Below are 14,979 nucleotides of genomic sequence, written 5' to 3'. Positions count from 1 at the left end.
TGAAACGCCAGACAAACCCAAGGAATCAGGAGGAGCCAGGGTGGGTTTTCTTTCCAAAACAAACCAAGAAAGCCTGTTAAATCCCAGAGAGAACTGGGCTGAGAGGGCCAGGTTTCTTTCTGCTGATCACCCATGAGACATCTGTATTTCATGAAGCAACCATATAAGTTTTACTCTTGCTGGGGCACCCAGGAGCCGCCTTTAATCACGAGTCAAGTTTACTCTAATGACAGAGTGGGCAGTCACAGTGAAAACCACAGCAGCCCAAACTTACATAAAGATTACATCGACCAGCTTGATGTTATTACCCTGGTAACGGTGTTTTGTGCTATTCGGCAGTGTCAATGTCGACTTCAAGTCACCGCTGTGTTAGGAGGCGCTCTGGGAATAGTGGTGCATTGTAATGTACTCAAAAAGCTTCTGTTGTTGCACCAAGGGAATTCATCTGCTTTCTTTATGCACCGCAATGTAGACAGAAGAAGTATTTGACATTCAAGAGGAGCTACCTACAGCCATGCTGTTGACTAAAAAAAGCTGTAGTGTGATATACTTATGCAGGTCCACAGTTCTGCAGTATCAGCCATTTCAGAGTAAGTGTTCACTTTTCCCTAATCCAGTTCTTCCTCCATATGTTTGCTATAATTCACATTGCCACTTCCTATCTGCTCCCCCTGAATGCACCGTCTGTCTACCGAGAGGCTTGTAGAGCATGTCTGATGGGGTTTTCAAAAGTGTTTGATGTATGTGCAAGACACTGCAACACTTTGGAAATGGGACACTGGTATGATGATGTCCTACAGAGCGTGATTGTGGTTCACAGAATTCAGTGTAAATTCCTTATATTATGTTTAGAGTTGAGTTGTGTGGGTGCTTTACAGAAGGAAAGGAAATATCTACCCTTTTCCATGGTATTGGGCTGACAAAAGCTCAGGTTTATGGCTTAGTCTGATAGCACTACCTGCTGGTGAAACCGCTGCACTGCTTACTCCATACAAAATTTACCTCATTCCCCCCTTTGGAGGAAGAAAAAAATCATAATAATGGGAAGAAAATGCCTCTTCAATAATAAACAAATGCCTCTTTGATAGGGAAATTTGCATAAAGGAAGATTCAATGAAAATAAACCAATAAACACAATAAACCCTGTGGGTGTTAGGGGTTAGGCAAGCACAAACTCTTGCACAAATAGCACTAAGCTGTGCCCTGATGTAGGTAATCTAGTGGAAAGGTGTTCTCAACGGCGGGAGACACATCATTTTTTGATACCGTTTGAATTGTGCAATGAATCACACGTTTGTCAATGTAAAAGATAATTTTGTAAGTCAAGAAAGCCGCAGTTTGTCGTAAAACTGTTGAAGTATCAGACTGTGAAAATAAGTAATTAGAAAGACTACACATACAAAGTGACGTATCTCTCTTGTTGAAGCTACGATGCCTGTGTGTTTCGTACTGGGATGTACTCACAGGAGCAACAGGTCTTGCTCGTTCTTTTGCTTCCCGGCTGATAAAAAGACCAGGAGTCGCTGGATAAAACACATCAGGTAAGATAATGTTACATTTGTGCATAAGTTAATCAGCTAGCCAGTGTTGGTGACGTATATTGTGCGAAACGAGAGATTTCTAAGACAAACCTATGACAAATTGTGACTTTCTTGACTTGCAAAATTATATTTTAAATTGACAAATATCATATGTGTAATTCCTGCCACAATACAAACATTATCACTGTTTTTTTTGTCCCTCACCATTGACTACCGTGTATATTTTTTTCCAAAATAAGATCCCATGGGGGACACCGGAAGGGGAGGGACTTCTGCTTTCTATTGTGAAAGCATGAGTTGTTTACTGTTCCGCCATGAAAAAGATTCCGACGTCAAAACATTAGTTCCGTCAAAACACTTTCCAGCCCGTTCTCATTGCAGGCCGTAAAATACAGACGCTTTGTCACACCCCTCAGCATGTGATACTAATGCACAAGGCACCCTTTAGCGCCTGTATGAGACACACCGGGCTTTCAAATAACTACAACGTAAACCCATCCGTTGCAATAATAAACGCTCAGAGAAAAAGCTCTGGGAGTGTGGTGACGTATTATAAAGAGTGAAAAGACGCACACTGGGCAGGTGAGAGGGGAAGTGGATGTGTCCAACAAACACAAGGCTTCCACGTAGTTTTTTCCTAACCCTACCTAAGTGGTTTTGTTGCCTAAAACTAAAGTGACGCCCAGGGGTGTGACAAATCAGCCGTATGTGACAAGTTGAGATGAGATAACTACTGTACATATTTTTTCCGAAATAAGGTCCCATGGTGGTCCACCGGAAGGGGAGGAACTTTGCCTCTCTTTTGTGAAAGCACAAGTTGTTTACTGTTCCACCGAGAAAAAGATTCATATGTCAAAACATACGTCAAACACTATTCCGCGTCACATTTCCCCCCCCGGTCACGCGCGCCCCACCTGTCATGCCGCTCCACACACTTTGAGAACTACTGGTGTGAGGGGACCCAACATTTCCATTCAATCATCCTGCCTATTCCAATACTGAATTCAGACAGTGTTAAAAGGTCGCTACTCCATAACGGTGCTACAAATCAGAAAGACTATTTGGACAATTTAGACTCTCTATTCCACCAAATCTGCATGTCTTTGGAAACCATAACATCTGGAGAAAAGCTACACAAACACAAGATCACTTTAACAACATACAGTGTTCCTAATAAATATCCTTAAAAAGTCCAAATTAAATGTGATTAGTATATAATATTCATATATATTTTATTTCTTTGGTGATTTAAAGCAGGAAAAAAACAGTTTGATCTCTTAAAAAAAATCCACAAACATCCCGGACATTCACATTGTAAAATAAAAACAAACAGTTATAAATATAAAATGATATTATATGCACATTAAGGCACATTCACAGGCAGACAAAACAAACACATTTTTCCATTGAAAAATGTGGAGACACATGTATACATATTTTGTTAACGTTACAGAACATTATTGCAGCCGATGGGGCCCTCCATATTCTTTGGTCCACTGCTGGCATTAAAGATGTAAAAAGTGAATAAATCCATTGTATTGTTTAGTAACTTTTCATCTTCACTGCATTTCCATTTAGACAGTCTGTGATTGTGGCCAGTCTCCTGTTGAACATACAATGCAAATACATGAAGAGCACTGCTGGGACAGGTCACAGCATCATATTTTACCTGTGAGTATAGAACAAGTAAGGAGATCAAGAGCAGCTTGAAAATAAATTATATGCATCTGTGCCTAAACAGCCGTTATGTTCAAGTCTTTTTGAGTGTTTCACAAAATACATTCTCTCAAAGGCTGGTTTCAGTTGACCACAATAACAGAAAAGTTAAGTGTCAGGAAGAAAAGCATTACCTAGAAAACCATCACAGGCTACAGCACAACAGCAACAGATGAGAGCAAGACTCTTTGGTGTGTAATTATGAACAGCATTGCAATTATTGTAAACATGCTGTAGCAACTAATTGTAAGTTATGCACTGAACACATATGAGCAGAAAATACAGGCTACGTGAGCCACACCTCCCTTCTTTCATTTGAAAATAGGTGATGGACATCGATTTCCATCAGTGGGCAAAGGCTTTGTCGGTAAGTACTTAGAGAGCAATCTCTCATATTAAATTGCAAAAAAATCACACAAAAAAATATCAATACGCTTTTAAAAATCCTCTGTATAGAAATCCATAAACATTCATCTTGACAAGACATCGATGACATCCAATGACGGCTGTAGCTAATGAAAGGTGGTAATTTGGTACTTTGAAAGCTGCCACCACAAAGAAGGTCTCCAGTACTTAACTGAATTTGGTGAAATTCCCCCAGACATGGGTAAATTATAAATCTGAAACCTAAATAACTACTACTAGCAAAGCTAAGAAACTTTGCCGATTAGGTTTGAAGACTGGAGAAAGATTCTTTACAAAGGTTTACCAGTTCTTTAACTATTTGATATAATATTCTGCTAATGTAAACTATGAATCCTTTGCATGATCAATCATTGCCACTGATGCTTCCATTCATGTTCTGAGAACTTGGATGTCTTGACACAGAATAGTTAAGAATTTGAGGACTTCAATGTATATGCTTTATGCATGCATGCTCATTAAAATGAAGTCCAGCTTAAAACAGCATGACAACATAATGGATTCCTTTACATAACATAAGCGCTATAATTTCACAACAGCTTTTTTTTTTCTTCTATGAATAAGGAACACTTGTGGTGATTTTAAATAGCACAGTCGGTGTGTACAAAGGTATTAGACAACAGTCATGAATGTAATATTTGATAAGGAGAAAGGAAAAACTTCCGCAGTTTAAAAAAAAAGAATGGTGAGTGTTCTTTTTGCTTTTCCAGTAGCCAGCTGAAAGTATTTTATCCACATCGACATTGTTATAAAACAGTGCCCCTTGATGAGAAAAGTCATGTATCGACATCTTTTTTAAAAGGCACTTCGTTGGATTCCATCGTCATCCAAAATGCAAGAAAACTGCAGATTATCCTCTTGGTTTCTTTGATGAGTTTTCTCTTGTGCTTTTCCTCAGAGAATCCTTTTTCCTCTTTCCACACAAGCGATCAGCCATGTGTTCTCGTCTCAGGGAAGCTGTGCCATGTTACATGGCGATTACTTTCTCTTCCGCTTATGTTCAGTTCTGTCTCTCCTCCCCCGGTAGAGCTGATGGTGAAAGCGGTAGGCCTCGTCCGGCCGTCTCTGGAAGTTATTAACGCTGTAGAGGTGATTGTGCTGATGTCTTCTGATAGAAGTCCTCTGATAGTTTGATGCTGTTTGAGAAAAATGACATTTTATTATAATCCTATACAGTGAGAGACACCCAGAACAATCTGTTGAGCGCAATACTTGTTGTACTTACGGTTCATGCAGCTGATTTTAGGGCTATCCCAATGTCCATCCCCACGACAACGGATAGTTGGGACGTGCCTCTGAATGAAGCCAGTCCTGCACTGGTACCTCACCAGCGAGTTGATCTCATACCTCTCACGCTGCTTACCAAAGGTACGAGCATTCTCCACCAGAGGGGGCTGGTTACAGGCCACTGAGAAGCAGAGGTGACGACAGAGTTAAAGTGAGGAAGTTTACAGTAACTGAAGACTCTCTAAACCCGTGCATTCAGTAAAGTAAGAGATGATGTGTGCAAATACATAAGTCTTTTTACCTGTGCCCTTTTTGCAAGTGAAGGTGAGGTGGTAGTTGCAAGGAACATCGTTCCACTGGCCGTCCTCGTGCCATATCATCACAACACAGTCCTCGCCAGAAGAGAAGAAGCTGTCGGGCTGGTTGGGCCTCCAGTTTTCATATTGCTGAAATTAGAGCAGAGAATAAAGAGTTATGATGATTATGATGGTTTTGGGTCCTTTAGATTAATGTTTCCCAAACTTCTTTTCTGGGGACCCACTTTTTAGAAATGACAAACCATCAAGACACAATAGGCCGTATCTATAAATCGTGAGCACTTTGCGTACATGAGCGTTTATTTTTACTCCCATTTCTGCATCACCTCATATTATCTTGAATAGGTAAACCAGACATTTTAAAGACATATATGTTTGATAAATCCAAACTTTTTTTTATGCATGACATATACACATGTCAAATACTTTATAAATTAGACCAAATAATTGCATTTAGGCAAAGTTAACAGCCTCTTGTTTTTTTCCTCTCATCAGTAAAACAAACAATGTACGCTAGTCTTTCATATTAGATTCAATATTATAAGTAGGCTACACTTATCAGAACAATATCGAAGCTTTCAGGCTCCCTCATGTGGCAAAAAGGTGTCCTGCAGATATAAATCTTACTCAAACTTAAACAAGCAAACAAAAATCACAAAGATGCTTTAGATGATTTTAGTATTTTATATCTTAGGAGCAGCCGTTATCTATTATACTGTATATTTATATTGAGTCCACTTGATAAAGAGCATGACATCCCACTGAAGACACCAGTAGTGTGGGAAAGGTTACTGAATCAGCATATGTATTGTTACAACCACTTAACTCCTTCTAAAGAAGTGATCCAAAAAACTAGAGATCCAGCGCTGTTTTTGGCAGCAGTTTTAATTCATGGCCACAAGAGAGAATAACTGTAGTTTCTAGGAACTTCAACTCAGTAAACTAGTGACCTCATCATAGTTCAGCTCTGCAAGCAATGCTTGCAAGGTCTGTATAACTAACACAAGGTACAGAAACAAACACATTTATAAAATGGGCTTGTAAACTATGTTCGCTCAATCTCACACTAAACCACAGAATGATCAGCCATAATAGTGTTTGTTTTTTTTAAACATGTTTCTAAAAGTCAGTGTCCCTTGCACTTTTACGAGAATTATGAATGAGCAACAACACACTAACATGTCACTTCATATCCGAGACATGATCGATATCCAGTAGACGCTACAGGTAGTGGACTACAGAGGGCTCCATCATCAGGGAAAACTAGAAGTGTTATGTCATTATATCACACCGGCTGCATGCCTAGCATTGCATCCACACAAACACGGATATACATTTACACATTAGTACAGTATACACACAGCTGTAGTGCTGTGGGGCATTCAACCAGGAGTGGATGCTACCTGCAGTCTTTCAGCACATTCTAGTTTCAAACAGCCTCTTCAAAGCCCCTCCAATCATGTCCCGAGGCTCTGCTACTCTGTCATTATGGCTAAAAAACACACACAGACTTCCTGCTCCGCTCACTTCAACTTAACAAATGGGTGACCCATCAACTGCACAGCAGGCCTGCGTCCTCCTCGAAATAATCAAATAAACTTTGATCACCAACACACACACACACACAACCAAGGATACACCAACTTTAGTGTTTCAGGGCCCTGATATTAATCAATTTTCTTGAAATGTTTCCAAATATAGATATATTACAGTTATTTAACTGTAGTCTTATGTATTATACTTAAATCCACTGGAGGTGACCACCCACCCAGACCCCCTGGATTGCTTTTATCCACCGTTTCTCTCTTTCTGCAGCTGAGCACAGGTGCTGTCCATCTGTGTGTCTGCCTGCCTGGTGGCCCTTCCCCCGGGTGGCTGGCCGGATTTCTGATCCGTGTGGGGGTTGAAGGGGGACCATACCTGTCTACGCCTGCCAAACTCCCCTCTACACAGTATCACTCACACCCTCATCAGCCCTCAATCTCTCAGCTGAGCAAGGGTCTCCATAGGCGGCCTGTGCTTATATTTGTATCCCCAGGGCCCTATCTCTGGTCCTGGAGGATTATCTTTGAAGTGAGGACATCTATCTGTACGACACCGATGCACATAGTAATTAGCCACTTTTCCTGTCTAGTGAGGGGGATCATCAGCAGCTACAGTCACTACACCAAAACATGCTCCCACTTATGTGCTGTTTTAATAAACACTGACTTTATGAACAATGTTTATTTAACCCCCTTACCTACTCTGTTACATTGGATTGTCATCTTCTTGCATTGTTGCAGCTATTAGGTTTTATTGCATTGGACTCACACTGACTAAAAGGTGGTGGCCTGACAGGATGTGCTACATCAGATTTATTACCAGAGCTGTCACCCGCCAGGGTGTAGCGATGTGAGACAGAGGAGAGTACGTCATGAGAAAATCACCGCAGCCCCTGAAGAGAAACGACTCCCCCTAGATGACTGTGTCTGTCACCGGCGTCTTTTCCAAATATTTACACTGTCTGTGTGCTACGTTTGTTGAGACAAAAATATGTGAGAAAGCAACCTATCTTACCACATGGCGGCCGTCAGTCCAGCGGAAGTCACTGTCAAACATCTTATCATTCAGGCCAATCCACTGGTAGTCCTGTCCAAGACCTGCCATGCAGGGTAGAGGGAAACACAGCAGATTACGTTTCTCTGTTGCCATTTTCAATACTTTTCCTGCATTTAGTGTACAGCTACATATGTGTATTTGATGTGGCTTTGCAGGAGATGTATTGTTTCACTCTTATCATGTAGGTTTCATAAATTAGGACTTGAACTGAGGTTGCTGTATTTATCGATTATCTACAACTGTGATCTTTTACTTACGGTTGACAAACTGTTGTTCCTCGTGTGTGATGATGCTGGTGAGATGAGCACCCTGTATGCGACACTCTCTCTCTGCTGTGTCCCAGTTTCTTCTGTGGGGGAAGTACTTGTAGCAGTGGCCCTGGAATTTATGCCAACCGTACTCACATGTTTCTGTATCTGATGGGAGAGAGAGCGAGAGAGAATGAGGTATGCAGGAAAACAGATTTGCAATAGATCCATGCATCTATACTCATATTCAGACCTGGTGTTATCTCTGACTACTGTCTGTAATCAAGATGAAAGAGGAACAACATGATGAATTAGTTGCTACACTCCCTAACATCAGCACTATAACGACGTAGAAACAAAACAAGAATTAAGTGCCAATTACTGCTAAAAGGTGTGATAATGATGGTAAAGCAGATGGTTCTTTTCAGAGTACTTCACACATATTCATAGATGCAAAACCAAATCAGATAATTAAGATTCTAAATTACAGTCAGGTAAATCAATGGAGCAAGAGCTATGCAGTTGCAAACAGGTAAAATTTATGTCAAAACCAGAAACTTGATGAGAGGTGAGATTTTAAATGGGTTTGGGATAAGGCGAGGTGTTAAAATAGGTAGAGATTTTCATATTATTTCACCAAAGATTAGATATTTTCTCCGTCACACCTTGATATCACCCTCATCTTGACCCTACCGATGGTATGTGTCCCAACATATACAACTGCTGTCCCTCCCTCCCCTCCTCAATCCAGCTTCCAAACATTAACAGACGGAGGCAGAATCTTTCTCTGGGTTGTTCCTCTTTCTAAGTTACTTTTCTCTCTTTCTCCTGCCAAAACTTTTTAACAGCAGCTGTGTTTGAGTACAGTGACTGGGTGTGATTCACTGATGAGTGATCCCGACAAAATTTAGGGTGTAGACTCTCTAGACTTGGGATGAAAGTGGGGCGCAACTGGGAAACTAAAGGGATATGGGAATTTGGGAATAAATTAATCTACTATTTCCCATAAATGTATTGTGTATATATGCTTGGTTACCCAGAGTGTAGGCCTACCCTACCCTGTAGTCATCTTGGCCTAGATGGAAATATCAAAAAGTGACTTGATGTCTAGCATACCTGCAGTGTAGTGTACACTGAAAATATTTCAACTGTCTATGTGTCTGAAACTTGTTATCAGACATTACAGACCTTCAGGCAATACTAAAAACACACTGTAAAAAGTGATTAAGATGATGAGATAAATATGGTGTTTATGACTCAGATAATGCCCTGGAGAAACCTAAGACAATAATATTTAATTGTATTTCTGTGGTGTAGCTGAAATTTGAATGACTCATAATCTCATAATTTTTTATGTTTTATATCCCAGGGACTCAGATGAGTGATTGCGCTAATGTCTAAACACATTACCAAATGCTAGACCTGCCTTTGAGGTTACAATTGTTTATTCTATCATGTCATTTGAAAATAGTTTTTAAGCTGAGTCTAGACAATTTAGATGGATGGTTGGGACCATTTACAACACTAATGAAGTGAAAAGCTTTTGTTCATCTGAAACAGAATACTTAGAAAGAAGTCACAAAGAGAATCCATCACATTAACCTCAAACTTACCCTCCTCACAATACAGTCCAGAGTAGCTTGGGAGGCACACACATGTGAAGCAAGCCAGCCCGTCAACACATGTACCTCCGTTGCGGCAAGGGTTTGACTGGCACTCATCAAAATCTACATAAGAAACAAACATAATGAATAACAAAAAACAGCCAAAACAACTCCTAGCCAGTTTTAGGATTAAATTGATGCTTCCTGAGTGAAAGTTAAGGCAGTGAGATATTGTGAGAGGAATTCTTGATAGTATCCTACCTGTTTCACAGCGATCACCACTGTAACCTGGAACACAGCTACATGTATAAATGCTGCCACGCTTGAAGCAAGTTCCTCCATTTAGACAAATATTTTCCGTACATGAGTAAACTTCTGTTAAGAGATAAAAAAAAAAGCAAGAGTATTGAAATGAAATTTACTGTGAGTTTACGCATTTTGTTGTACTCCAATGAAAGTCTTTTGAAGAAACATACCTGGAATTTCAACAGTCTCGCCCTCAACAGTGTGCCCCAAATCGAGTCCTGTGTCAGCTGTCGCAGTTGTTTCTCCTCTAATGAGTTGTATTTCACTGTCCTCCTCAGAGAAAGATGATGGAGTGGTGGCTACAGATGCCACTAAATCTGGCTGGCTTTGTGCATGAGTTGGTGTAATTGTTGTGAAATCTGTATGGGTCTTCGTGGGTATTTCAGTGTGAGGAGTGACAACTTCCTCCTCCCCAGAGGTGCTATCAACACTAGCGGACTCCATCTTTGAAGCTGTGGTAGCATCTACCTTGAATACAGTCTGGATTTCATCTGGGGACAGAGACTGTTGCTCCATACCGGTGATCTTTGGTTTCTTTGTAGTCGTCATCTCACCAGACACACTTTCAGAACTGACAGATGCACTCTCTGACGAACTGACGGACCCACTTTCTGCCCCAGTGCTAACGGTGAAGGGTGACTTGGTTGAGGACATGCTTTCTTCTGAGCTGCTGGTGCTTTCTGAACCACTCTCAGAACTAGAGGAGGAGGAGGAGGAGGATGCACTGACGGGAGCTGAGGCAGAAGGCAAGAGAGTAACATCTGCTACTTCTTTTGGTACTTTAGCTTCATTGTCTCCTGGAACTGCATGAACAGAGCTGTAGTTTGGTCCATCATAATCTGGGGCCTTATCCTCATAGTCCTCTGAAAGAGTTGTTATTTCGACATCTGTATCTGGATCAATCTTTGCACCACTTGAAACCCGATCAACAGCTGGTTCAACTGTCCCATCTTCCACCGAAGCAGATACAGCTTCAGACACTGAGGAGGAGGCAGCAGGCACTGTTATTGATTCTATAATCGTTCTTGCTTCATGACTTGTGACATATTGGACAGTAACATCAGGCTGTGATGGTGCTGATGCTGCAGTAGGTTCAAAGGAAATGCGTTCAAAGGAAATGCGTTCAGCTGGCGTTGTGGTGACCGCTACTTTAGTCTCTGAGCTTGTAGAGATTTCTGAAACACGTGTAACACCAGTGGATTGATGTGTGCTTCTTAGGTCTGCATCTTGTGTAACCTCGCTTTCAGAGCCCATTGATCTTGACTCAAGAGAAGTTGATGTCTTTGGTGACTCTGCAGTGCTGGTCACAGCGGGGTATTGTGTTGTGTAAGCTTCAGTGATGAAGGTCTTGGGTGACTTCTGGCCTGAGGTTTGTTCATATGTAGATGATTCTGGCTTATCTGTTTGGGTGTTTGTCATCTCAGATGATGAAGTGCTGGTGATAATATCTGACTCAACAGTACTGGACAGGGATGAAACAGCTGGAGTGATGATACTGATTGTCTCATCACCTGAACCTTCCGCTTCAGTTGAAATCCTGATGCTTGTTTCTGTTGATTCGGGGATCTCCTCACTCTCTGATGATGTTGTTTCATAACTTGAACCTTCTTTATCTGTTGAAGTGTCTGTCTCAAGTGACACTTCAGTTGATTTCTCAGTGGCAGAGGGGGAAGTGGTAGGCTGCTCACTCTCTCCCATTTTGGGCGATGTCATTGATGACTCTTCAGAGGCCACTTCATCAGTAACATCTGAAATGGAAGCGACCAATGGAGTCTCAGTGCTGAACAGTGAAGACACACTTGGAGACGGCATCTTTTCTGTTTGAATTGAAAGTGAAGAAGCTGTTGCCTCTGGAGTTTGTTCACTTGAACTCTCTGCAGATGTTTCCAATGAGCTTGAGTCTGTAGAAGATGCAGTTTCAACAGCTGTAGTTTCTTCTTCAGGTTTCGCAGATCTGTCAGTTGAAAGTTTTGGTGGTGTATATTGAACACTAGCAGGCTCTGTCCCTTTAGAATTTGCTGTTTGATCTGTAGTATGTGAAGTTATTGCAGCATCAGTAGATGTTTCCTGGATTTCACTACTTTGTGTGCTACCTTCAGCATCAGTTGAAACTTCTTTGGTTGTAGGTGCTCGGCTTGGTGCTTCAGCTGTCTTATCTTCTAGTGACACGGCTGACTGTTCACTCGCTCCTGTCACCATTTTGGGCGATGTTGTTGATGACTCTTCGGAGGCCACTTGATCAGTAACATCTGAAGTGCTGAACAGTGAAGACACACTTGGAGACGGCATCTTTTCTGTTTGCATTGAAAGTGAAGAAGCTGTTGCCTCTGGAGTTTGTTCACTTGAACTCTCTGCAGATGTTTCCGCTGAGCTTGAGTCTCTAGAAGATGCAGTCTCAACAGCTGTAGTTTCTTCTTCAGGTTTTGCAGATCTGTCAGTTGAAAGTTTTGGTGTTGTATATTGAATACTAGCAGGCTCTGTCCCTTTAGAATCTGCTGTTTTATCTGTAGTACGTGAAGTTATTGCAGCATCAGTAGATGTTTCCTGGATTTCACTACCTTGTGTGCTACCTTCGGCATCAGTTGAAACTTCTTTGGTTGTAGGTGCTCGGCTTGATGCTTCAGCTGTCTTATCTTCTAGTGGCACGGCTGTCTGATCACTCACTCCTGTCACCATTTTGGGCGATGTTGTTGATGACTCTTCGGAGGCCACTTGATTAGTAACATCTGAAATGGAAGCCACCAATGGAGTCTCAGTGCTGAACAGTGAAGACACAGTTGGAGACGGCATCTTTTCTGTTTGCATTGAAAGTGAAGAAGCTGTTGCCTCCAGAGTTTGTTCACTTGAACTCTCTGCAGATGTTTCCGCTGAGCTTGAGTCTGTAGAAGATGCAGTTTCAACACCTGTAGTTTCTTCTTCGGGTTTCGCAGATCTGTCAGTTGCAAGTTTAGGAGTTGTGTATTCAACCCCAGTAGACTCTGTCCCTGTAGAATCTACTGTTTCATCTGTAGGACGTGAAGTTATTGCAGCATCAGTAGATGTTTCCTGGATTTCACTACCTTGTGTGCTACCTTCGGCATTAGTTGAAACTTCTTTGGTTGTAGGTGCTCGGCTTGGTGCTTCAGCTGTCTTCTCTTCTAGTGACACGGCTGTCTGATCACTCACTCCTGTCACCATTTTGGGCGATGTTGTTGATGACTCTTCGGAGGCCAATTGATCAGTAACATCTGAAATGGAAGCCACCAATGGAGTCTCAGTGCTGAACAGTGAAGACACACTTGGAGACGGCATCTTTTCTGTTTGCATTGAAAGTGAAGAAGCTGTTGCCTCTGGAGTTTGTTCACTTGAACTCTCTGCAGATGTTTCCAATGAGCTTGAGTCTGTAGAAGATGCAGTTTCAACAGCTGTAGTTTCTTCTTCAGGTTTCGCAGATCTGTCAGTTGAAAGTTTTGGTGGTGTATATTGAACACTAGCAGGCTCTGTCCCTTTAGAATCTGCTGTTTGATCTGTAGTACGTGAAGTTATTGCAGCATCAGTAGATGTTTCCTGGATTTCACTACCTTGTGTGCTACCTTCAGCATCAGTTGAAATTTCTTTGGTTGTAGGTGCTCGGCTTGATGCTTCAGCTGTCTTATCTTCTAGTGACACGGGTGTCTGTTCACTCGCTCCTGTCACCATTTTGGGCGATGTTGTTGATGACTGTTCGGAGGCCACTTGATCAGTAACATCTGAAGTGCTGAACAGTGAAGACACACTTGGAGACGGCATCTTTTCTGTTTGCATTGAAAGTGAAGAAGCTGTTGCCTCCGGAGTTTGTTCACTTGAACTCTCTGCAGATGTTTCCGCTGAGCTTGAGTCTGTAGAAGATGCAGTCTCAACAGCTGTAGTTTCTTCTTCATAGTTTACACAGTTGTCAGTTGAAAGTTTTGGTGTTGTATATTGAACACTAGCAGGCTCTGTCCCTTTAGAATCTGCTGTTTTATCTGTAGTATCTGAAGTTATTGCAGCATCAGTAGATGTTTCCAGGATTTCACTACCTTGTGTGCTACCTTCAGCATCAGTTGAAACTTCTTTGGTTGTAGGTGCTCGGCTTGATGCTTCAGCTGTCTTATCTTCTAGTGGCACGGGTGTCTGTTCACTCGCTCCTGTCACCATTTTGGGCGATGTTGTTGATGACTCTTCGGAGGCCACTTGATCAGTAACGTCTGAAGTGCTGAACAGTGAAGACACACTTGGAGACGGCATCTTTTCTGTTTGCATTGAAAGTGAAGAAGCTGTTGCCTCCAGAGTTTGTTCACTTGAACTCTCTGCAGATGTTTCCGCTGAGCTTGAGTCTGTAGAAGATGCAGTTTCAACACCTGTAGTTTCTTCTTCATAGTTTACACAGTTGTCAGTTGAAAGTTTTGGTGTTGTATATTGAACACTAGCAGGCTCTGTCCCTTTAGAATCTGCTGTTTTATCTGTAGTATCTGAAGTTATTGCAGCATCAGTAGATGTTTCCTGGATTTCACTACCTTGTGTGCTACCTTCAGCATCAGTTGAAACTTCTTTGGTTGTAGTTGCTCGGCTTGGTGCTTCAGCTGTCTTATCTTCTAGTGACACGGCTGACTGTTCACTCGCTCCTGTCACCATTTTGGGCGATGTTGTTGATGACTCTTTGGAGGCCACTTGATCAGTAACATCTGAAGTGCTGAACAGTGAAGACACACTTGGAGACGGCATCTTTTCTGTTTGCATTGAAAGTGAAGAAGCTGTTGCCTCTGGAGTTTGTTCACTTGAACTCTCTGCAGATGTTTCCGCTGAGCTTGAGTCTGTAGAAGATGCAGTCTCAACAGCTGTAGTTTCTTCTTCAGGTTTTGCAGATCTGTCAGTTGAAAGTTTTGGTGTTGTATATTGAACACTAGCAGGCTCTGTCCCTTTAGAATCTGCTGTTTTATCTGTAGTATCTGAAGTTATTGCAGCATCAGTAGATGTTTCCTGGATTTCACTACCTTGT

At 41.7% G+C, this 14,979-nt stretch overlaps 1 protein-coding gene across 1 annotated transcript in view; it reads right to left on the bottom strand.

Annotated features, from left to right (window-relative positions):
* Positions 1-2,780: 2,780 nt before the first annotated feature.
* The window catches only part of LOC119493247 (versican core protein-like), a 68,705-nt gene continuing 56,506 nt past the window's right edge, over positions 2,781-14,979 (bottom strand). Inside the window, exons 7-13 of the mRNA XM_037778400.1 lie at positions 9,939-10,052; positions 9,687-9,800; positions 8,083-8,241; positions 7,784-7,866; positions 5,209-5,353; positions 4,906-5,088; positions 2,781-4,816 (exon numbers count right to left, since the gene is read on the bottom strand). Coding sequence (XP_037634328.1) covers positions 4,659-4,816; positions 4,906-5,088; positions 5,209-5,353; positions 7,784-7,866; positions 8,083-8,241; positions 9,687-9,800; positions 9,939-10,052 — 956 coding nt within the window. The 3' untranslated portion in view covers positions 2,781-4,658. The remainder of the gene's footprint in view (positions 4,817-4,905; positions 5,089-5,208; positions 5,354-7,783; positions 7,867-8,082; positions 8,242-9,686; positions 9,801-9,938; positions 10,053-14,979) is intronic.

Source organism: Sebastes umbrosus, chromosome 8 (genome assembly GCF_015220745.1).
Source record: "Sebastes umbrosus isolate fSebUmb1 chromosome 8, fSebUmb1.pri, whole genome shotgun sequence".
Taxonomy (NCBI): Eukaryota; Metazoa; Chordata; class Actinopteri; order Perciformes; family Sebastidae; genus Sebastes; species Sebastes umbrosus.
This window is presented reverse-complemented; position numbering and strand designations above follow the sequence as displayed.